At 46.5% G+C, this 25374-nt stretch overlaps 1 protein-coding gene and 1 pseudogene across 2 annotated transcripts; one reads left to right on the forward strand and one right to left on the reverse strand.

Moving 5' to 3' along the window:
* The first annotated feature begins 815 nt into the window (after positions 1-815).
* LOC123188066 (probable WRKY transcription factor 3) lies at positions 816-9653 on the forward strand. 2 transcript variants are annotated; one of them, XM_044600101.1, is made up of 4 exons: positions 816-1099; positions 7297-8138; positions 8246-8362; positions 9018-9653. In XM_044600101.1, exons 1-4 carry the CDS (start codon positions 920-922, stop codon positions 9274-9276), a joined length of 1398 nt encoding a protein of 465 aa, XP_044456036.1. In that variant the 5' UTR covers positions 816-919; the 3' UTR covers positions 9277-9653. The 2 variants fall into 2 exon arrangements, with proteins under 2 accessions (XP_044456036.1, XP_044456037.1); XM_044600102.1 differs by lacking the exon at positions 816-1099 and adding an exon at positions 6788-7073.
* A 5987-nt stretch (positions 9654-15640) lies between these two features.
* On the reverse strand, positions 15641-19053 carry LOC123191598 (uncharacterized; annotated as a pseudogene).
* Positions 19054-25374: the final 6321 nt, after the last annotated feature.

Below are 25374 nucleotides of genomic sequence, written 5' to 3' on the forward strand. Positions count from 1 at the left end.
CTGTCTCCACAACAGATAATCAAAGTGCCAAAGCACATAATACCTTCATCACAACAGATAAAATACCTGAAATTTAACTTGCACGGACACCTGGCTCAATCTGTTGGTTTGGCTTGCCATGTTTAGAACGAACGGACAAATATCTCCGCTACGGTTTCGGAAAATATCCGAGTTTCGCTTCCGTTTAGGGTTTATAAATATGTTCGACCAGATTTTGCACAAAGCACATGCAAATAAAAAAAAAGAAATAGACGTGCACGGTAGTGATGTACAACTCCTAAGAAAAAGCTGATATAACACTTCGCGCACATCCTTACGAGCCCCTTATCGCCGAACGCGTCTACAGTTAGCGGATGACACATTTGAAATGACAACCAATCACGTTACAATCACGTCTCCAACGAAAGCAAGGGCGGATGACACACTACGTGCGGCGTACGTCTCTCAAACTGAACACCAAGGGATTGCGTCTCTGCCTCCACAGCAGATAATCAAAGTGCCAAAGCACATAATACCATCATCATATAACAGATAGAATACCTGAAATTTAACTTGCACGGGACGGGTACCTGGGTCAGTCTGTTAAGGTCCGGCTTGCCATGTTTAGAACGAATGGGCAAATGCCTCCGCCACGGTTTCCGAAAATATCTGAGTCTCGCTTCCGTTTGCGGGCGGGAGCGACGGATCCGCGGGCTCCCCCCTCCCTTGACGTGGCACGAGCCACCAATCATTCAGCTCCCTCCTTGCGATTCTTGTTGCCTCGCCCACTCGCGCCTCCCGTCCCGTCCCGGGGAATAAATACCCAGCGTCCCACTTGGCAACCAATCCGACAGCAGAAAGCACCCACCCCCTCCCTCCTTCCCTCCAGCCCACTCGCTCGTCGCCGACGCGCGCGTACGCTACGCTCCTCTACTCACCCATGGCGGCGGGGCAGTGGTCAGGCATCGGCGACGGCGGCGGCCTCTGGGCCCCGCCCGCGCTCGACGGCCTCTTCCCCGACGAGCAGCCGCCGCTGGCCGCGTCGGCGCTCGGCTTCTTCGGGGGACCCCTATCCCTCGCGCAGCTCCCTTCCCCTCCGCCGCTCCTCGGGTACCCCCAGGTACCGACGGCCGATCCCATCTCAGCTCCCTCCCCCCTTAATCCCACGCTCGCTGCCGCTGTCCTGTTTGATTGATTATTAATTAACACTACGTAACTATCTGTCCTAGCTCGACGTACTACCAATTGCAGTAATAATTACTATACCACCAGTCCACCAGTATAGTACTGAATCGGCATGAACAGGGTAGATTTCCCTTCTATTGTTTCTGTTGCCAACCCAGCTCCCTCCGCGTTGCTATTTTTAGGCCGCGGGATCGGAATTTCCGCGGCCTGCGGCCCCGTGCTCCTTGGAATTATTGGCCCTGGGCGCCCCAGCCGGAAGGGGACCAGCTTCTCCAGGGACGAATGGCCTGCATTGCACGTGCGTCAAGTTAATCGCGGGTCGGCCTCGGCCCGTGGATTGGTAACTGTCAAGGGCGCCGATGTGCGCCTTCTGCCTGCCGACAGCTGCACATGACGTGCTGGGCGTCCCCATTTTTTTCACGTGCTACCAGGTCGAATTATATGTAGATAAGTAAACATCGCAATCGACAAGGACAGCCAGTGGGCGGGCGATCTTTCCAAGAACCTGATGTTTCTTAGATGGTGGATTAGATTTGTGATTGTTAGACTGTATTTACATGTGTATATTGTAACGTTGTATACCACCTCATTATATATATATGTGATAGGCCACCCCTAAAGGGTTGTGCTGGTTCCCCTCAAAACCTATTGTCTTACGTGGTATCACGCTAGGTTACGTCCGCTTCCGCCTAAAAACCCTAAACCGCCGCCGCCGCCGCCGCCGCCACCGCCGCCGCCGTCGCGCCCGCCGTCGCCGTCGCCCGACTGCTATGACGTCCGCCGCTGCGTCCGGCTCCACCGCCACCGGTTTTCTGCCGGCCTCCCTCGCGGCACTTCTCTCGAGGCCGCTGGATGCCGCCTCCCTTCAGGCGCCGATCGGGACACGGAGCGTCGGCTCCCTCTTCGCGTTCCCGCCGGCTGCTACTTCGCCCGGGCAGGCGCTTGTGGCCCACACCACCGCCGCCCCGTCAACCGCGACTGTCGCGCCCTCGGCCACTGCGCCGCTGGCAGGCTTCGCGGCGTCAACTGCGGCCGTCGCGCCCTCTGTCACCGCGCCGGCTGCCCCTCTGACTGTCTCCACGGTGGTCTCACCTCAGCCAGTCTCCTCGATGGGATCGCAGCCGCCGCCGCCGTTTCACTTCGGCCATCTCATCACCATCAAGTTGTCGTCGGACAATTACATCTTCTGGCGCGCGCAGGTTCTTCCGCTTCTTGGGAGTCACTATCTGCTTGGCTATGTCGACGGCTCTCTCCCTTGCCCTCCTGCGCTGGTTGACAGCGTGCACGGTCCGGTCTATAATCCGGCTCACCGTGTCTGGACAGGGCAGGATCAGGCGAACCTCTCCTCCATCCAGGGGTCGCTCTCTCCGGCCGTTGCTGGGCTTGTTGTCTTCGCCAAGACGTCCCACGAGGCATGGACTATTCTTGAGCGCTCGTTTGCGGCACAGTTGCAGGCTCGTGTATCTGGGCTCCGTCGCCAACTTGGGGAGTGTCAGAAGCTTGACTCCACCGCCACTGAGTTCTACAACAAAGTCAAGAGTCTCGCCGACACGCTGGCCTCCATTGGACAGCCCCTCACCGACTCCGAGTTCAACTCGTTTATTGTCAATGGTCTTGATGAGGAGTATGACGCCCTAGTCGAGATCATCAATGAGAGGAGCAACTCCACGCCCATGCCAGCACACGAGGTCTTTTCACGCCTCCTGCTTACTGAGCAACGAGTCGAGACGCGCCGATCCAGGGGCAACGGCGCCCTCTCGGCAAACGCCGCCACCAAGGGTGGTCGCTCCTCTGCTTCATCCAGGGCTCCTTCGGGGCAGTCACCACCACCCGCCTCGGCCCCTCCTCCTACTGCGACGCTACCAGGGGCTGGCGGTCCACGTGTGTGCCAGCTTTGTGGTCGCGATGGGCACTGGGCCTCGAAGTGTCACAAGCGCTTCCAGCGGGGTTTTCTTGGTCTCGGCAATGACGGGAAGGATACACGCAACTTTGCTCGTCAGGTCGCCATGGCTGATCGTCCGCCGCCGCAGAAGCCACAGGGACACACTCAGTCCTACTCCATTGATCCCCACTGGTACATGGACTCTGGGGCGACAGAGCACCTGACCAGTGAGATGGGGAAGCTTCACACTCGTGAACCCTACCATGGTTCCGACAAGATCCACACCGCCAATGGAGCAGGTATGGACATCTCTCATATTGGTCAAGCATCACTTCTCACTAGACATGCCAATAGGAGTCTTCAACTTCGCAATGTTCTTCGAGTTCCATCTGTGACACGTAATCTTCTTTCAGTTCCTAAACTCACTCGTGATAATAATGTGCTTTGTGAATTTCATCCTTTTGATCTTTTTATTAAGGATCGGGGCACGAGGGACATTCTTCTTAGTGGGCGGCTCTGCCAAGGTCTCTATCGTCTGGAGCATCCTGGCGTCGCTCGCGTCTTCAGTGGAGTTCGGGTATCTCCGTCACAGTGGCATGCTCGTCTTGGTCACCCGGCCACACCTATTGTCCGGCATGTTTTGCGTCGTCATGAGCTTCCTAGTGTGTCTAGTAATAAAGATGTAGCAGTGTGTGATGCTTGTCAGCAGGGGAAGAGTCATCAACTTCCTTTTTCGGAGTCCAGTCGTGAGGTGAAACATCCTTTAGAACTTGTGTTTTCAGATGTATGGGGTCCTGCTTAGACTTCTGTTAGTGGTCATAATTACTATATCAGTTTTGTTGATGCTTACAGCCGCTTTACCTGGCTTTATCTTATCAAACGTAAATTTGATGTGTTTGACATTTTTGTTCAGTTCCAAAAACATGTTGAACGCCTTCTCAAGCACAAAATTGTTCATGTTCAGTCGGACTGGGGTGGCGAGTATCGCAACCTCAACTCCTTCTTTCAGTCGCTTGGGATCACTCACCGTTTAGCATGTCCACATACACATCAGCAGAATGGTTCAGTAGAACGTAAGCATCGTCACATTGTTGAAGCTGGTCTGACTCTTTTGGCCCATGCATCTGTTCCGTTTCGTTTTTGGAGTGATGCTTTCACCACTGCATGTTTTCTCATCAATCGTACTCCCACTCGTGTTTTGAATATGAAGACTCCCATTGAAGTTCTCCTTAATGAACAACCGGACTACACCTTTCTCAAGGTGTTTGGGTGTGCTTGCTGGCCCCATCTCCGTCCATATAACAAGCGTAAGCTCGAGTTTCGTTCCAAGAAGTGTGTTTTTCTTGGTTATAGCTCTCTTCATAAAGGATACAAATGTCTTCATGTGCCCACTAATCGTGTCTACATCTCTCGGGATGTTGTGTTTGATGAGCATGTTTTTCCCTTTGCCAAACTCCCTGTGTCCACTATCGAGCCACCTGTCATGCATTCATCCTCTGTTGCTTCTGACCAATTTGATGATGTTGCATATTCTCCTCTATTGTTGCCTAACCATGGTGCAGGCACTGGTCGTGGGGCTCGTTTGGAGATTCTGGAAGTGCCATCTTCCTCTTCGTCGCCATCGCCTTCCTCCTCGGCACCTTCTGTTGTGCATGAGGAGCACATGGCGCCCCTGCATGGCCTCAGTTTCCGTGCTCATGCACGGCCGATCGACGTCCTGGCCCAGTCGCCTCTGGCTTCTGGGCTGCCTTCGCCATCGTCGCGCCCTGCAACCCCGCCGACTGGGCCGGCCTCCTCGGTCCCCATCTCGCCCAGGGCGTCGGGGCAGTCATCACCAGGCCTGGCCTCGCCCGCCCCTGCCTCGCCCAGGGTGTCTGGGCCCTTCTCACGAGGGCCGGCCTCGCCTGCTCTCGCCTCGCCAAGGCCGTCTGGGCCGGTGTCACCGGAGCTGGCCTCGCTCACTCTCGGTTCGCCCATGGCCTCTGAGCCCCTGTCGTCGGGCCAGTCTTCGCCATGCAGCCCGGAGTCGTCTGTCCCGAGCTCACCTGAGGTGATTCCTGCATCTCCGGCGACCGTCACGTCTCCGTCACCTTCGCCTCCGCCGGCTCCTGCTGCTGCTCTACGTCCACATACGCGCAGTCGGAGTGGCATTTTTCAGCCTAAGCAACGTCACGATGGCACAGTTGCTTGGTTAGCGGCGTGCATGTCTGCTGCTCTCGCAGATCCATCCTCTGAGCCACGCACGTATCAAGCTGCTATGCGCATTCCTCATTGGAGAGAGGCCATGGAGCAGGAGTATCAAGCGCTTCTTCGCAATCAGACATGGACTCTTGTTCCTCCACAATCACGGGTAAATGTCATTGATTCCAAATGGGTTTTCAAAGTGAAGAGGCATTCTGATGGGTCCATTGAGCGCTATAAGGCTCGTCTGGTTGCTCGTGGTTTTCGACAGCGTTTTGGACTTGACTATGAAGACACCTTCAGTCCAGTGGTCAAGCCTACTACCATCAGACTTCTTCTCTCTCTGGCTGTTACTCGAGGTTGGTTTCTTTGTCAGCTTGATGTTCAAAATGCTTTTCTTCATGGTGTCTTGGCGGAGGAGGTTTACATGCGCCAGCCTCCGGGTTTTTCTGATCCGGATCGCCCTGATCATCTCTGTCGTCTGTCCAAGGCAATTTATGGTCTGAAGCAGGCTCCTCGTGCTTGGCATGCTCGTCTTGCAATGGCTCTTCGTGCTCATGGTTTTGCATCATCAACTGCTGACTCCTCATTGTTTCTTCTTCAAAGGCCTGAGGTTACTATGTACTTGTTGGTCTATGTAGATGATATCATTTTGGTCAGCTCCTCTCAGTCGGCTGCTACTGCGCTTGTTCGCTCACTTGGTGCTGATTTTGCGGTCAAGGACCTTGGGAAGCTTCATTACTTTCTTGGTGTGGAGGTTACTTCTCGTGATGCTGGCCTTGTTATGACGCAGAAGAAGTACTCTCTGGATTTGTTGCAGCGAGCTGGGATGCTTAAGTGCAAACCGACGACTACACCCATGTCTACCACTGATAAGCTCAATGCTGTTGATGGTGTGCTTCTTTCTTCTTCTGATGCGACAGAGTACAGGAGTATTGTTGGTGGGCTCCAGTACTTGACGATCACGCGACCAGACATTTCCTATGCTGTTAACCGAGTCTGCCAGTATCTGCAGTCACCCCGTGACACTCATTGGTCTGCTGTTAAGCGGATTTTGCGCTATATTCGTTTCACGGTGGCTCATGGTTTGCATATTCGGCCGTCTGACTCTGGTTGTCTTTCAGCATATTCTGATGCAGACTGGGCTGGCAATCCGGATGACAGGCGATCCACGGGGGGTTATGCTGTCTTCTTTGGCTCTAACCTGATTGCCTGGAGTGCTCGGAAACAGGCTACTGTCTCGCGTAGCAGTACTGAGGCTGAGTATAAGGCTGTGGCCAATGCCACATCAGAGATCATCTGGGTACAGTCCTTGCTTCAGGAGTTAAGTATACCCCAATCACAGCCTCCTGTTCTTTGGTGTGATAACATCGGTGCTACATACCTTTCTGCAAATCCGGTATTCCATGCCCGAACGAAACACATTGAAGTTGACTATCACTTTGTGCGTGAACGTGTCTCTCAGAAGCAACTACAGATCAAGTTTATTTCTTCCAAGGATCAACTTGCTGACATCTTCACCAAGCCATTGCCTTTGCCACAGTTTGAGACTTGCAGGCGCAATCTTACCCTTCTAGATTCATTAGAAAGTGGCTAAGATTGAGGGAGGGTGTTAGACTGTATTTACATGTGTATATTGTAACGTTGTATACCACCTCATTATATATATATGTGATAGGCCACCCCTAGAGGGTTGTGCTGGTTCCCCTCAAAGCCTATTGTCTTACAGTGATCCGTCTAGATTTGAGATGGTAGCGTTATCCCTTGACCTCTCAAATGGTGGCACCATCTTCTTCCATTTTGAAAGCGTCACGGAGCCTGATTGTATGTTTTTCCTGCAATAATGGTAGAAACCCTTGATTCCTTCACATGAAAATTTGTTGAATACCACGTCGATGTGCACTTTTCTTATGCTATATTTTGTTACTGTTGCACTGTGCTTTGTTGAATTCCTTTGCATGGTTTCAGTTACTTGCACTGTGTTTTGTTGAGTTGCTTTACATGGTTTTAGTTACTATTGCAATGGTATGTTTTATTAAGTTTATATATATATTTTTCTTCTTTTGCAGGACAACTTTGATGTGTTCCATGAACAAGACCTAGCACAGCTGGCAGCACAAGTAGCTCAAAAGAAAGAGTTGCGGGAAAAACAAGGGGCGGGATTGCATCACAAGATTGGACCTCAACTAGCTTTTTCGAAATACAGTATACTTGATCAAGTGGACAACTCTTCTTCTTTCTCATTGGCAACTTCAGTGCTGACACCTCAGCATGTCAGTTCTTCCGTAGGCGCGGCATCAATGCAGGGACAGACTTTGCCATCACACACTGGTAGTGGTAGTGTCAACACTGGACCAACTGGAGTTTTACAAGTGCTTCAAGATTCATCCACCACTCTGGACAGTATCAACACTGGATCGGCTGGAGTTCTGGAAGCACTCCAAGGTTCATCCATCACTCTGGATAAACCTGCTGATGATGGATACAATTGGCGTAAGTATGGACAAAAGGCAGTCAAGGGTGGGAAGTATCCAAAGAGCTATTACAAATGCACCCTGAACTGCCCGGTCAGGAAAAATGTAGAGCACTCTGCAGATGGACGAATTATTAAAATAATTTATAGAGGTCAGCACTGCCATGAACCTCCCTCAAAGAGGTTTAAAGATTGTGGTGATTTATTGAATGAGTTAGATGAATTCAATGATGCCAAGGATCCTTCAACTAGATCACAATTAGGTTGTCAAGGTTATTATGGAAAACCTATAACGCCAAATGGCACGATGGTGGATGGTTTATTGCCAACGAAGGAAGAGGGAGATGAGCAATTATCTAGTTTAAGTGATATCCGGGAAGGTGATGGTGAAATAAGAACTGTTGATGGAGATGTTGGTGATGCCGATGCAAATGAAAGGTATTTCCTACAGCTGAACATAAATTCCTTACTTGGAACTTTGCTAAATCCATCCAGACTTCCTAATTAGCATCTTTAAGCTTACTGTTATAATTTCCGTGAGGTAGGAATGCACCAGGTCAAAAGATCATCGTGAGTACAACGAGCGATGTTGATCTTTTGGACGACGGCTATAGGTGGCGCAAGTATGGACAGAAAGTGGTGAGAGGAAATCCTCACCCAAGGTAAGCCCATTATCCCATTTTATTGTTGAATGTTTGAAGTTTTTTCTTTATCATTTGATCTTACAAAATGTGTCATATTTATAATTGTATATGTAATAACTGCCTTGGATACTAATTAGTTAATGCTGTAGCATGTGAAGTATCTTGGCATCAACTTGATGTTGTTGTCGACAACTCCACATAGCTCACTTGCACTTGCGCAGGCATGGGATGTTTGTCTTGCAGTCATGCATGTTTACATTCGCTTCAAGAGAAATAAACACTTGACAAGCTTGACTGATACTGCTTGTTAATAGCGGCCAATATCCCACCCTACATAGAATTGGCTAAGGAATTATTTGGCAAAGAATCAATGCCTTGCTTATCTTATAATTCAACTGATATGAAGATCCTGCTCCTGATCTTAGTAGAATTTGTAACTGCTGTCATAGTTATTTGGTCAAATAAGGAATATGTTTCTTATTTTATTCTCAAAGTGTGGCTATGAAGAATCTGCACGCTTATCAGTTGTCTGTTTGGTGATGTATCGTCTGTTATTTTTCATAAGGTCCATCTGGTACAGACAATTCATTCCAAATTGAAAGACAGTAAACCCAGTGTTTTTTGAGATCTGAAAAAATCCCACGAACCTGAGCTCCATACTCTGTCCATGCAGGAGCTATTACAAGTGCACTTACCAAGGCTGCGACGTCAAGAAGCATATCGAGAGATCTTCCGAGGAACCACATGCTGTGATAACCACATACGAAGGGAAGCATACCCATGACGTGCCTGAGTCTAGGAACAGAAGCCAAGGCACAGGTCAACACCACTGCAAAGAGCAGACTTATTCAGAACAACCAGCTGCTAGCTTCTGCAGTAGCTCGGAAAAGAGAAAATACGGAACAGCCATTCTGAACGATCTCGCCTTCTAGTTTGGTCCCGGTGTCTTCTTTACCGACCACAGTGGTGGCTCGCGAAAGAAAGAAAGAAACACAATTCGGTTGGTTCTTCGGTGACGGGCTGTTGCTGCTCATGCTCTGTTTGCTGTATATTCCCCACTCCAGTAATATATCTTGCATATGCAGAAGTTGTAACTGCTGAACATGATGGGTGGTCCATTGTTGGCTAAAACCTTCCAGTTGGACCAGCATGACTGCGTGTCAGGTGCACATACTTTGTTGAAAGCTTGGATATTTCAGTTAAACAGCACAAGGCAATGATTGCATGTTAACCCAACTGCAATTTGAAGTACAAGTTTGTTAAGATGTTACAGTAACTGACACTGATAAAAAAGTCGTGCTTCTGAAAACTAATCTGTAAGTATACCAGAAGTCATTTAACAGAATATTTGAAATCTAAATGTGATTGCTGTAATTTCTGCTCTGCCCTGGCACATTATTGACAAGAAAATAAAATGAAATACAGGTTGTGTTCTGAACGGGTATCTTGCTTCTTTCCTTGTCAACATCTTCCATGTCCAGAAAATTGTTGCCACCTGCAGTCGTGGATCTTGAACTGAACTATAGTTGTCTCAGCCGTTCCTCCAATCCTAGCAGTTATATTCTTCTTCTTAGGGAATCCTAGTAGTTACATTGTTCATAGGATTCAGAGATTTTGGTAGGATTCTCTGTCACACCCAAGGCGGCGAATCCTATTTCTCGCACAGGTCAGCGGATAGCCACCAAATGCATACCCCTTGCCGTTTGCTTCCTTTCCGGGCCGGCCAATTTATTCGCTTTGAGTCACACGGCGCGAACTAGAACTAAAGTAGATTTTTTTCGAGAGACTCCACTTCCTTTTGGAAAGGTTACGTATTCTTTTTTTCTGTATTTTTTCTTGTCGACTTTTTCTGGTTTTTTCCATTTTTCAGTATTTATTTTTCCTTTTTCTTTTTCGATTGTTGAAATATGAGAACAATTTTGAAGTCAGAACGTTTTTTAAAATTCATAAACTTTTTCAGAAATACAGGAACATTTTTTGAAATTCGTGAACAATTTTTTAAATCCAGGAACATTTCTAATCCTGAAATGATATTGAGTTAATATTTTTTTTAAAAATTCGAGATTTTTTATAGAAATCCAGGAACATTTTTCCTCAATTCGTATTTTCATTTTTAAATCCAGGAAAATTCTCAAAATCAGAAAAAATCAAAATTCTGACACTTCTGAAATTCGTGAGAATTTTTTCAAATTCATATACATTTATTAAAATCTGGAAACATTTATTAAATTCATGAACAGTTTATGTATTTTTAAAAATTGTTTGAAATTCAGATATTTTTTTGAAATCCCAAACTTTTTTGAAGAAGCAAAAAATAGAAAAAAGATCACACAAGAAAGGATAAACGAATACGGGAGCCCGGCTTACAGGTCGGCCAAGAGCTAGCACGGGGGATAAGGGGAGCTGCGCATTTCTTCCGAAATTACTAATTAAGTGGTATCCTTCCTAAAGGTCACTCACCTTTTCAGGTTCCAAAAGTGACACTATATTTGCGTCATTTTTTCCTTTTCGAAAGTCACAATTGTGCCCTCACGAAAGTAAACATGTGCCTCTCACAGAAGCAAACTTATGCCTCCACGAGAAGCAAATTTGTGCCTCTTGCGAAAGAAAAAAATAGTTCTTTTCTTTTCTATGAGGCACATCATGAAAGAAAAAAAACGTGTTTTTCTCATAAAGCAATCCTGTGGGTCTCGCAAAAGGAAAGATGTATTTTTTCATGAAAGAAAATGAATTTATTTGTGTCCAGAACCTAGGAAAACCGGGCAAAACGAAAAGGCCAAAAAATGCATCTAAAACCAAAACACACACAAAAAACTGAAGTGAATGCCCAGCATGTGACCCGTGGTGGCGGTTGAGAGGCGCGGGACCCTCTCAGCCCACCAAAGTTCCTTGAGGGGCTCCGCAAGGGGTATCCCTTTGTTAGTTGCTACCGTTTCTTCCGTATTTCCTATGTAGGTCGAGGAACAGGAAGTCCCCACCTAGGGGCGCCCCTATGTTTCGTTATAGCGAGATCTAGGGAACCCTCACGAGAAGGCAGCTCGAGATGAATTGGCCCACGTGTGCTGGAGGCCAGAACCTCGTTTTTTTGGGTTTTTCATGATTAATTTTTTATTTTTTGTTTCCTCTTTTACTTTTGTTTACACTAAAATTTCTAAACATATATGTTATAAAAATATACTTTACATAATGTTTTGAAAAATGTTAATCATGCATTTAAAAAATGTTAAATGTGTATAAAAAATGTTGAACATGTATACAAAATATATATAATGTGTATGTAAATAGATTTTACAAAAATTAATGAAGCTTTTGAAAATATGTCAAGCATATATTAAAAAGTTACACTTGTATTTGAAAAATGTTAGATGTGTATAGGAAAATATGTTGAGCACCTATTAAAAATGTTAAATATGTATTTAAAAAATATTAATCAAGCATTTGAAAGAAAATGTTAAAGGACGCTGCTACGTAGCACCCGTGCGCTATGCGGAAGGGTCTGGCGGCTGGCATTTTAGGAAAGTTTCCTCTGTCGGTCCCCACCATGTGGCAAAAAGGGAAGTTGTCATCCCGCTCGCGTGCCCACGTCTCCCCGCGAGAAGAAAAACGAGAAAAGAAACACCCCGTCCCCCACGTGATCTCTACACCTACCCACCACAGGGGAAACCCTAAGCCCCAAGATTTCTGTAGCGGCAAATCTCTTCTTCCCCCCAGCCGCCGCCGCCCACCATGCCGTAGCAGTGGCGAGCTTCTCCCTCCCGCAGAAAAAAATAGAGTAAAAAAGGGGTAGGAAAAAGGTTGCGGAAGATCAAATTCACTGTGAAAAGAACACAACCTTGCCTGCAACTCTTCTTGTGCTGATCAGGCAACAACCTGGAGAAAACGTGGGCAAAAGAATTGCCAAGACTGGGCAAATTTCCCCAAGTGAACTACAGCAAAGGTAACAAGGCTGTTCCAATTTTTTTGACCATGAGATCCTTTTTAGTTCTACTAGAACTAGTAGTACTCCCCATATGTTCCTACTGTACTCCAGTGTTGCAGCTTTGCCTCCTATACATCAGTGTTGCAAGCCTGACTTGAATTATGGCCCCAAATCTATCCCTTCTTGCCTCCTGTACAACCATGGTGCTAGACAAAAGTTGCTGGCTCTTGAATTGTTTCTTGCCTGTAGTTATGCACCTTGCTTCTGCAAAAAATAAACAAAGACAGACTAATTAATTGCAGAATCTTGCCTGTTTTATTGTAGAAAAAATGTTAACAATCAGGGTATGATAAAAAAGTGAATAACAAACTATTGTAGTTGCTTACAAAAGGTCCAGTATCTTACGAAACAGGGTAAAACCTGGGCAAAAAATAATCATTAGGGGGAGAAGTATAGTTGCTTACAAAAACACAAAAGAAAAAGGCAAAAGAAAAAGCATGGTATGTGAACCTAGCAATGATTCAGTAACAAAATGCTCCCTGCTCATTTAGTATATGTATTAATTCCTTCCCCTATTTTGTCTTCTGAAATGTGCAGATGGTCGTCCTTGATCTCAATGAGCTTCCCGACGACTTTGTTGACTGTGATGGTGGTCCCCTGCTCTGCACACAAGCCCAACCTAAAAAAGTCCCCATTTCAATCGAGGGGGTGGGCGAGTCGCCAGATTTGTGTTTCTCCTCCTGTCCAAGATGTCATAGGTGTGGGGTTTCGTGTTGTGGCTACTGGTGTGTCTGATGTGATGGCAACTGTTGAAACTATCGCGCCCGCACCTGCCATGTTCAGCCCGGCTGCAACTCAGCCTAGCAATGGTGGGCAAGGTCGTGCAAGTAGCGCTGGCTCTTTAGGTTGATGAGAATGAGGTGCGATCTAGCCCACAGGAACCTTATATCGGCATGGAGTTTGACACAGTTGAAGGTGCTAAGGCGCCTACATAGCTTACTCTCGCAAAATTTGGTTCTCGATGAAAGCCAACACTTCCAGGAGGTCTTCGTACACTAATGTGCTTAAGAAGCAAACTTTTTGTTGCAACAAGTCAGGGAAGCCAATCTATGATTATGCCCACACACCCGTGTTTGAGAAACTAACCTCAGATTCTGATGACCGTGGCGATGGACAAGATGTTGGGAGTAAGCAAGAGGGTGTAGCTCTTATAAATCTTCAGGGGGGGCTTGTTAAGAAGAGGAGAAGAGAGTTTATCGAACAGACTGATTGTCGAGCAAAAATGACAGTCAAGCTGACTAATAACAAGTGGGTGGTCACATGTGTTGTTGCAGACCACAATCATAGACTAATTGACAAGCCATCTCTCACTAAATACCTCCGCTCTCACCAAGGCATCCCGCTGGAAGAGGTTGAGTTCTTGGAAATATTGCATAGGTGCAACATGGAAACATGTCGCATGATGACTGTTATGTCTGAATTCTATGGCCAAGCTGTAATTGTGCCGTACACAACGAAAACGATAAGCAACATGAGAACTAGCTTTCGCAGTGCTGAGGCAAATGAAGGCGATTTGGCTGAGACAGTTGCCTACTTCGAGCAAAAGCAGGAAGAAGACCCAGGCTTCTTCTTCAAAATCAAAAAGGATGGAATAGGCAGAGCTGAGAATTTGTTTGGGGTTGATGGGAGGGATCGAGAGACCTACATAAAAGCTTACAATGATTGTATCTCTTTTGACACGACCTACTTGAAAAATATGTATAACATACTCTTTGCTCCATTTATTGGGATGAACAGGCATGGGCAGTCTTTCATGTTGGGGTGTGGCTTCTTGCGGCAAGAGCTTGAGACCAGCCTTGATTGGTTGTTTGGGGCCTTTCTTGAAGCGATGCATGGCATTGCACCGCTCAACATCATAACTGACCAAGATCAGGCGATGAAAAAATCTATAGCAAACATTTTCCCATGCGCAGTTCACCGTAGTTGCTGCTGGCATATCATTAAGAAAGCCCAAGAGAAGTTGGGTGCTTACTTGGCTAGGCATCCTGAGCTAGCTAAAGAATTAAATGAGGTGATAGACTTGAGCATGACTCCTGAGGAGTTTGAGGCAAGGTGGGCTGCTATGGTTGAGAAGCGTGGTATTGCTGGCGATAAACGCTTTGATGATCTCTATGCGATTAAGCATCTTTGGGTCCCTTGCTACTTTAGGAATTGTTTCTTCCCATTCCTCCAGTCGACTCAGCGTAGTGAAGGCTTCAATGCCGTCCTAAAAAGGTACGTGAACCCGCAAAATTCTGTGGTCAACTTTGTGAAGCAATATGAGAAGATAAATGACAAGATCTTGGTGAAAGAAGGGGGTAATGATTACCAAACAAATGAGCCTGAGCCAAGGCTTTGGTCCCTGTTCCCAATTGAGAAGCAAGCCTTGCGAGTTTACACAAGGGATATATACTACAGGTTTCAACATGAGTTTTCTTTGATTGACATGTATAATGTTAGGCCTCAAGGCGCCAACATGTACGTACTTGAGCCTAACGGAATTTATGCAGGGATTTATGGGCGTAGACTGTACATGGTAACAACGCAGGTTGATCGGCAAGAGTACGGTTGTGAGTGTTGCAAGTTTTACAGGGATGGGCTGTTTTGTGTCCACATCTTGAAAGTGTTCACCCACCTTGGTGTTGATGAGATCCCTGAGCGTTACATACTGCCTAGATGGACTCAGAATGCATTTCTTACTGATTTGCCCCCTGACACACAAGTCCCTAATGCCATGCCTCAAGAGTCGCTGCAGCAAATAAGGCACGTTTCCCTGAATACTATGTTTGGCAAAATCTCTAAATTGGGCAGTATGTCCGATGCAGGAGCAGCTTTGTGCAAGTCCGGTGGGCACGCGTTGGAGACTGAACTGAACCAACTTTATAAATCAAGGAGGAAGAAGAAGCAAGCGGCGCCAGCCCAGCCACCAGCCCAATCTGCCCCCACGGAAGCTTCTATTGGAGAGCCTAAAGCAAATCCTTTGCGTAACCCCCCAAAATCTTCTACTAAGGGACGCAAGAGAGACAAGAGGTACTATTCGGGCATTGAGTTACATCCGAAGAAGAAGAAAAAATGTGCATACTACAAAGAGTTAGGGCACAATTGTGCCACTTGCACGCCTGGTCTAAACTGAAGTGCTTGATGGATCCGGCAACGAAAAAAAAGGAAAAAGAAGTGACAAAAGGGGGAATTTGTGTGTGGCCGAACATTGAGTGAAAATGAAAAGGTTGATCTGGGATATGTTTCATTTGTGTCGAAAAAGACCATGTAATTTATGTTCTGTGCTACTGAAACAAAAGTGGTTGGTGGTATGCCATTGAAATTGATAACTAAGATTTCTATACCTTCTTGATGTTGAGCATCTTTTCCCAATTGATATCATTGTGGTCACTCTCCACCATTTTTGCTGTTAGTATCATCCTCATGTTGACTATGTCTTTTGGCCCATACTCCAGGACATGGGTGCCATCCCACTTGTCGATGTTGTATAGCATATATATGCTGCAATCATACCTGTTTTTTGGGGAGAAAGGAAAACATGGTGGATTTCGTTAGTGTGTCCCGGAAAATACAAACTGATATTGCTATTTACTAAGGAAAAAATGCAGTACATACACAAATCTTGCAGGAATTTCACCTAGTTAAAATGATCACATGAAGCATGATCACAGATAAAAAAACATCTCAAAAAAGAAATCCCTATCGCAAATGATGATGCGAACCAAAAATTCAATAAAACAAAAATATGGAGGTAGGTGACTTTGGGTTTGGGTGCCCGAGGTTTTTTTAGGGCGACTTGGTTCTACCGGTGAGGCGACACTAGGCCGCCTAGGTAGGAGATGTGCAGCCCCACCTCTCGTGTTAGGCGACTTTGTGTGGGAGGTCGAGAGTTTTTAGGCGACTTGGTTCGACCGGTGAGGTGACGCTAGGCCGCCGAGGTAGGCGATGTGCGGCCCCACCTCCCGTGTTAGGCGACTTTGTGTGGGTGGTCGAGGGTTTTTAGGCGACTTGGTTCGACCGGTGAGGCGATGCTAGCCACCAAGGTAGGCGATGTGCGGCCCCACCTCTCGTGTTAGGCAACTTTGGGTGGGTGGTCGAGGGTTTTTAGGCGACTTGGTTTGACCGGTGAGGCGACGCTAGGCCGTCGAGATAGGCGATGTGCGCCCCACCTCCCGTGTTAGGCGACTTTGTGCGGGTGGTCGAGGGTTTTTAGGCGACTTGGTTTGACCGGTGAGGTGCCGCTAGGCCGCCGAGGTAGGCGATGTGCGCCCCACCTCCCGTGTTAGGAGACTTTGTGTGGGTGGTCGAGGGTTTTTAGGTGACTTGGTTTGACTGGTGAGGCGACACTAGGCCACCGAGGTAGGCGATGTGCGCCCCACCTCTTGTGTTAGGCGACTTTGTGTGGGTGGTCGAGGGTTTTTAGGCGACTTGGTTCGACCGGTGAGGCGACGCTAGCCACCTAGGTAGGCGATGTGCGCCCCACCTCTCGTGTTAGGCGACTTTGGTAGGGTTGTTGAGGGTGTTTAGGCGGCTTGGTTCGACCGGTGAGGCGACACTAGTCCTCTTAGGTAGGCGATGTGCGGTCCCACCTCCCTTGTAAGGCGACTTTGTGTGGGTGGCCGAGGGTTTTTAGGCGACTTGGTACAACCGGTGAGGCGATGCTAGCCACCTAGGTAGGCGATGTGCGCCCCAGCTCCCGTTTTTGGCGACTTTTGGAGGGTGGTCGAGGGTTTTTAGGCGACTTGGTTCGACCGGTGAGGCGAGGCTAGGCCGCCGAGGTAGGCGATGTGCGCCCCACCTCTCGTGTTAGGCGACTTTGTGTGGGTGGTCGAGGGTGTTTAGGCGGCTTGGTTCGACCGGTGAGGCGATGCTAGTCCTCCTAGGTAGGCGATGTGCGGCCCCACCTTCCGTGTTAGGTGACTTTGTGTGGGTGGCCGAGGGTATTTAGGCGACTTGTTTCGATCGGTGAGGCGACGCTAGCCGCCTAGGTAGGCGATGTGCGCCCCACCTCCCATGTTTGACGACTTTGGAAGGGTGGTCGAGGGTTTTTAGGTGACTTGGTTCGACCAGTGAGGCAACTCTAGGCCACCTAGGTAGGCGATGTGCGCCCCACCTCCCATGTTAGGGACTTTGTGTGGGTGGTCGAGAGTTTTTAGGCGACTTGGTTCGACCGGTGAGACGATGCTAGCCACCTAGGTAGGCGATGTGCGCCCCACCTCCCATGTTTGACGACTTTGGAAGGGTGGTCGAGGGTTTTTAGGTGACTTGGTTCGACCGGTGAGGCGACACTAGGCCGTCTAGGTAGGCGATGTGCGCCCCACCTCCCATGTTTGGCAACTTTTGGAGGGTGGTCAAGGGTTTTTAGGCGACTTGGTTCGACCGATGAGGCGACACTAGACCATCTAGGGAGGCGATTTTTGGTTGGGTGGTCGATTTGTATTAGGCTCGGATAAGAAAAAAATGATAAAACAGAAAAGAAAAAAATGCGGAAAAAATAAAATAAAATATGGGATAGGGGTGCCCTTGCCTGTTATCCTTCTTTGGGCACTTGATTTCGTGGAGTTTCCAATCTGCAATCTGCACACTTGACTTGCTGTGGTGCCTCTCCCAATTTATTTTGATGCCCTTCATGATTTTGTTCGCATTTTCTACTAATGCCTTGTCCTTGAATGTCCTTGCCGAGTCTAGTACCTCGAATCGCTTGTCCCTGATGTTCAGCACCATTAGCCAATAATGCCCTGTCTCCTTTGGATTCTCCTTGTCCAGAATCTCGAGTGTCGGAAATGATACCTAGTTGATGAGAGAGTGGGTGAGATGGGACGAAAAAAAGAAAAAGGATAGAGGGAAGCATGAAGAAAACTTCATTGTCATTTTTTTCTTACTGATTCACATCTGCTTAGCCTTCTAGTTTTGTTGTCAAAATGTTTGTCTATGCCGTTCCTTGTGAAACTATTGTTCTGGAAGAATGTCTAGCAACAACGAATGGTGATGTAAAAAGAAGAGAAGTGGTAACATATTAGTTGTTGTGCTTCTAGGATAAAAAACTAAAAGAAGATCAAAAAAGGGATAAGGGGTGGGGGAATTCTTTCAGCTACTCATAGTGGCATTAATCTCTTCTTTGGCCTCAGCCCTGCTTCCCTCAATGCAATGATTGCCATCTCGGCCACCATGCTGTCCATCTTCTATCCAGGTGCCATTGATTGTGCAAGTTCATTGCAGCTGATGTAGAGCACGTCATAGTTTATGATGGGCTCGCTGTTTTGAAATTTGGCACATACAAATAAAAACAGAAAAAGATGTCGGCTTGCCTTGTGTGGGTCACATTATACTGGCACACAACATCGTAGATGTAGCGAACTTTCTTTGAGCAGTAGAATGGATCTGTGTTCTCTGGGCATATGTATGGCGACCTGAGTTGTGCTGGCGCCCTTACAACTCTCCGCTCGTTCCCAACCGCTGCTGGAGTCCTTGATGAGCTAGCGACATTTTCTGCATTTGTGGTTGCTATGACTGATGTTTTTGAATTTTGATCGTTGATTTGCCTTCCATTTCTTAGCCTCTCCTCCATCTCTAGCCTCTCCTTTTCTTTCTTCAATGCAAATGCCTTTTCCGCCTCATAGCACACTTTTTGTAGCTCCTCCGGGTCCAATCCCCATTCATCTCCGCTTTCTGACATACATGCATCTAGGTTGTGTGGCTTCAGTTCTGTGGATTGGCCTCTGTTGGTGCCCTCATCTTCATGAAAACTCATGTTAAGGTCGAAAGCTGGACAACCTTGTGTTGCTCCGACTGGGTGGTTTGTGTAGCTTGATGGTGTGAAGACAAGGTTTGATGAGCCAGCTTGTGCCTATTGCATTGCTTGCTGCTATGCGAGTGGCCCCAATCGTAGCTTCTTCCTGATCATAGCCGTTGCCAACTGTGTTGCATGGGCTTCCCTGGATTGCACTGATGTGGGTGTTCCCCCTTTCTTTTGGCTGCTAGGGGCTAGGCACGACTTGCTTGTTGTAGGAGTACTGGAGCTGACCATATATGGAACACCAGTGGCTGGACTTGGTGTGTGTACAGATGCTTTATGATGCACAAAATGGTCGAGAGGTGGGGCTGATGATATTTGAGTGACATCAAGTATTGTGATTTATTCACTGCCCAGAGGTGTGTTGCCCTTGTGCCCATTTTCTACTGGTCCATCTGTATTTGTTGTTGTGTGAGTTTGCATTCCAAACCCATTGGTTGTTGTGTGACCCCGCTGGTTTACCTTGCCTGCAAGATTTGCATGGCTGCACTCTGGGGACTTGCCTGCTTTTGCACCCTCCCTAGCCGGATCTGTCTCGGGTGCTGACTTCTGTTTGATAGTCACATTTCCACTGTTCCTCGAGGCAAAATTTTGGATCTGAGTTCGTTTTGCTTTGAAGCTGCGGTCCTTGGGGAGACAAAATCATAAGAGCTATTTCCGCTGCACCTGGCTTGTCCATCTTCCCCTGACTCTGAGCTTGGCATAAACTTTGTGTTGTCCTCCGGGATTCCCCCATGATGCTCGGACTCTTCGATTCTTATGCCTGGAATGCATGCAGCCCTGCGATGCTTTGTCCTGTGTGAATTGCTCCTAGAGTCCCTGGCATCCTCCCTATCCAGACTGCCGACCTCTTCAATGAAAATAACCATTCTATCCGAACATTCTGAGCACAATGAGCTAACCATTGCAGCGATCTTCCTCTTCTTCTGCATTAAGATGCATTTTCATAGGAAAAAACACACGGAAAAGAAATGTTAGGGAAAAATCATGAATCAAAAAAAATAAAGCCGGGTGGTTTTAAAACTGAAGAAGTATTATATAGGAAAAAAGAAACAACTACTGAAAAACTTAATGCATATGTGAGCAGAAGAGATAGGAGCGAAACGTTGTTTTCTGCTCTATGTTTTCAGATGTAGGCAAAACTACTGAAAGAAAATTTGAGATGGCTATGCAACTTCACTGTAAAAAAACAACTGAAAAGAAAAATGGAAAGCTAGTGAAATTGTAAAATAAGAAGCTGGAGAACATACACTTATTTTGAATGTGGGTGGCAACTTTAAGAAAGCAAACTTATCGGTCTCCTCATACCCAACAAAAAGACTATTCATACGCCCGTTGCTTGTGTATCTTGGCTTCATCTGGTGGGGTGAGTGAAAAAAGCACATTAGGCTAGTGTTGTTAAGCAGAAAAGAGAAAACAAAAACTGCATCAATTAGGCTAGTGTGTTGCACATGCTTGAACTAGTTGGGTAACATTGTAAACAAGACAAAAAGAAAACAAAGAACCTGCTTTTAAAAAGGATGGATGAAAAAAAACTCACCCTAAGCTTGCCGTATCCTCCTTGGGGGTTTTGTTTGCCTTTGCGACTAGCCCTATACATTTGTTGTCCCATGCCTCTACCCGGACTGGGAAATCTGGTACTGCGATGTCTACCACCAGAGAATCGACATATAACACCTATTTTGCAGACACAAAACAAAATAAAAGAAGGTAAAAAATAAGTTGGGAATCAGTATGGGTTAGCCTTTCTCTTTTTTGGTATACTATACAACCAAGCATAAGTAGAAAAAAAGAAAAAGAAAGAAAAAGGAAGGGAAAAGAGCCTAGCATGTGGTACTTACGACCATATGGTGCACACAACAGTTTATAGCCTTCTTCTTGTTGCTACCCCCTAATGAAGCTTTTATCTGATTCACTATGAATGCACAGAAGTTGAGCCTCTTTACTTTCTCTAGGTCGGTGACTATTGGGTAGCATCGAGCGCTGACATGTAAGCTCGTTGTAGGGCACATGAAGGTACAAACTACCACAATCAGCCAGGCCCTCATGAAGTCATCGTCTGCTCTCCCATTCATCTATTTAATCATAGTGCAAACGATTGTTATCTCGGGGGCGCACCCATTCTGAAAACCAAACTTGCTGTTTATGAAAGATATTGCTTCTGCATCCCACCCATAGAACACTTCCTCCCCTGAATTGCGAAGACCCAAGGTGTGGTGGACGCTTTCGGCTGTTACTGGGATCTCTCCCCTGCCTGGGACAATGACGCACTCGCTATCTGGGTCGTAGATCTGCATTACCCACCTGCTGAGGTCTGCGGGCATTGTTGTTGCTTCGATCTTCAATATGCCTCCCAGATGGTAAGTTTCTATCAGATCCTTATGCGTTGGTCCAAGCTCTTGTTTAACTTTACTAGCCTTGCCGGCGATGCTCTGTTTCCACCTTCCTGAACTTGCTTCTTCCTAGGACGCCTATGGCCTTGTATTACTCTTGCTGCACCCTGTTAGAAGCGGACATGAAAACAAAAAGAAAAAGGGTGATTCTCTCTGATCCTCTGCCGAAATTCATTTTGAAAAAAATGTTCGGTGGGGAGTGGGCAAGTACCTCGCCAGTCTGTTCATTTGTGGAGCCCTCCATTTTTAATAAAATTTCCGCACGGGTGTTGGTGAAAAAAGGAAAAAAAGAGGTGCCCTTGCCTTGCCTGCATTTGAAAAATAAAATAAAAAATGAGTTAGAAGAAACTGTTGTTGAAAAACCCTTGCAGACTACTGGAGGCAAAACCTTGCCTACACAAAAAATACTAAAAAAAATATTTGGGATGCATATGGGATCTGCTTCAGTTTTGGGATCGTGCCCTACGACCGCACAAATTTTTGTGCAAACAAGTAGTGATTGGTTACTTACAAAATATGTACCTGAGATTTATAAATATTAAAGAAGGGCTACCTGCAACTTCATCAGTTCTTGTTTTCCTCTAGGAGTACAACTTATTAGTTTTCCTTGGAGAAGTTCATTGTATATAATCAATCACATTGTTGCTTCTAGATGTACATGCACATTGATGTGTACAATCAAATTACTGATATTCTTCCATGATTTCGTTTCAGTATGAACAGCAAAGTGCTTGCTTGAGAAAAATGTAGGCATCATTTTGCCTTACAGAAAAGATAAGATGTGTTGCAGCTATCTGGTAAACCTAACAGTTCATCTGTTCTTGCTAATTGCAGTAATTAGTATTAGTACAAAGATAACGATAACAGACCAAAATGTCATCATAATGCACTAAGAACACTCCTATCAACTCTCACATGTACAAGTTTCTTCAGTTTAAAAAATGTAATGCAGTTGCCGACGAAAATCATGCAAGGCGATAAGAAAATAAAAAAAAGTGAACGTTTGCTGGCTGCAACAGAGATGGACATTCCTGGCGAAACAACCACATTAATTCACTTCCATGTTCCTGAAAGTGTGTTTCAGGTGATCAAACGAGACCTACAGCGAGCCCAGCGTGAATGGCTAGCTGTTCAAATCAATGCCGGAAAAAAACCTGGGCGCATCTAAGACTTTCCTCGCCTGATTCTCCGCCTCGCTCGAGCGGGCAGGCGGTGGCACAAAACCCGAATATTGTCAAAACTAGCCTAATTTTGTAGGAAACAAAATGCTAAAAGTACCCTCTCTGCATGTGAAAGCAAACTTGCCTACTCAAAAATGCCTTCCTATATACAAACTTGCCTACTGCTTGTACCCCAGGACTAAAAATGTATACAAAGAGAACTTGCTTACTAGGCGATTAAAGCAATACTACAGTATTGCCTACTGAAACACGAATGTATTGCCTACTGCACCACGCACACGCTGCCAAAAATTGCCTACTGAAAAAATTGTTCAGGTTGAGCGCCTCTCCTTCCTCATCTCACCCACGCCGCCCCCTACCTCCCCTCGCTTGTGCCTCGTCGCCCGGCCCTCACACGCACTCTGGTGAGCCCCCCGCGGCTCCCACCTCCAGCAGGACCCCTCGCCCCGGCCCTCGCCTCCTCAAAATCCCTCCCCACTCTCCCTTCTCCCCGGGAGCCTCTCTGTTTTGATCTACCCTTGATTCCCCTTGCGGTCGTTGATAACGACGAGGCTGTCGGCGACGAACCCCCAGCAGCCATGAGATGTGTGAGAGGGGGGGAACGTGGGATGAACTCACCTAGGTCGCTCAAAGCAAGTGGGATCTCACTCTCCGGGTGCCCGTCGCCGCCTCGCGCTGGACCACCAGCTCCACTCCTCCCCCGTCGCCGCTGCCTTCTCCTCCTTGTACGGCACGCGCGCGCCGTGCTACCTCTTGAGCACTGTGTTGGTTTTCCCCGAAGAGGAAGGGATGATGCAGCAAAGTAGCGTAAGTATTTCTCCTCAGTTTTTGAGAACCAAGGTATCAGTCTAGTAGGAGGCTACACGCGAGTCCCTCGTACCTGCACAAAACAATAAATCCTCGCAACCAATGCAAATAGGGGTTGTCAATCCCTATAAGGCCACTTACGAGAGTGAGATCTGATAGATATGATAAGATAATATTTTTGGTATTTTTGTGATAAAGATGCAAAGTAAAATAAAGGAAAAGTAAATAGCAAAGGAAATAACTAAGTAGTAGGAGATTAATATGATGAAGATAGACCCGGGAGCCATAGGTTTCACTAGTGGCTTCTCTCGGGAGCATAAGTATTCTACGGTGGGTGAACAAATTACTGTTGAGCAATTGACAGAATTGAGCATAGTTATGAGAATATCTAGGTATGATCATGTATATAAGCATCACGTTCGAGACAAGTAGACCGACTCCTGCTTGCATCTACTACTATTACTCCACTCATCGACCGCTATCCAGCATGCATCTAGAGTATTAAGTTAAAAACAGAGTAACACCTTAAGCAAGATGACATGATGTAGAGGGATAGCCTCATGCAATATGAAGAAAACCCCATCTTGTTATCCTCGATGGCAACAATACAATAAGTGCCTTGCTGCCCCTACTGTCACTGGGAAAGGACATCGCAAGATTGAACCCAAAGCTAAGCACTTCTCCCATTGCAAGAAAGATCAATCTAGTAGGCCAAACCAAAATGATAATTCGAAGAGACTTGCAAAGATAACCAATCATACATAAAAGAGTTCAGAGAAAATTCAAATATTATTCATAGATAGACTTGATCATAAACTCACAATTCATCGGTCTCAACAAACACAGCGCAAAAAGAAGATTACATCAAATAGTTCTCCATAAGAGAGGGGGAGAACATTGTATTGAGATCCAAAAAGAGAGAATAAGCCATCTAGCTACTAACTATGGACCTGTAGGTCTGAGGTAAACTACTCACACTTCATCGGAGGGGCTATGGTGTTGATGTAGAAGCCCTCCATGATCGATGCCCCCTCCGGCGGAGCTCCGGAACAGGCCCCAAGATGGGATCTCGTGGATACAGAAAGTTACGGCGGTGGAATTAGGGTTTTGGCTCCGTTTCTGATCGTTTGGGGGTACGTAGGTATATATATGAGGAAGGAGTACGTCGGTGGAGCAACAGGGGGCCCATGAGGGTGGAGGGCGCGCCTGGGGGGTAGGCGCGCTCCCCTACCTCGTGGCCTCCTCTTTTCTTTCTTGACGTAGGGTCCAAGTCTCCTGGGTCTTGTTCGTTGAGAAAATCACGTTCCCGAAGGTTTCATTCCGTTTGGACTCCGTTTGATATTCCTTTTCTTCGAAACCCTAAAATAGGCAAAAAAACAGCAATTCTGGGTTGGGCCTCTGGTTAATAGGTTAGTCCCAAAAATAATATAAAAGTGGATAATAAAGCCCAATAATGTCCAAAACAGTAGATAATATAGCATGGAGCAATCAAAAATTATAGATACGTTGGAGACGTATCAAGCATCCCCAAGCTTAATTCCTGCTCGTCCTCGAGTAGGTATATGATAAAAACAGAATTTTTGATGCGGAGTGCTACTTGGCATATTTTTAATGTAATTCTTCTCAATTGTGGTATGAATATTCAGATCCGAAAGATTCAAGACAAACGTTCATATTGACATAAAAATAATAATACTTCAAGCATACTAACTAAGCAATTATGTCTTCTCAAAATAACATGGCCAAAGAAAGTTCATCCCTACAAAATCATATAGTTTAGTCATGTTTCATTTTCGTCACACAAGAATGCTCTCATCATGCACAACCCCGATGACAAGCCAAGAATTTTTTTCATACTTTAGTAATCTCAAACCTATAAACTTTCACGCAATATATGA

This window comes from Triticum aestivum, chromosome 2A, assembly GCF_018294505.1.
Source record: "Triticum aestivum cultivar Chinese Spring chromosome 2A, IWGSC CS RefSeq v2.1, whole genome shotgun sequence".
In the NCBI taxonomy this organism is placed as follows: Eukaryota; Viridiplantae; Streptophyta; class Magnoliopsida; order Poales; family Poaceae; genus Triticum; species Triticum aestivum.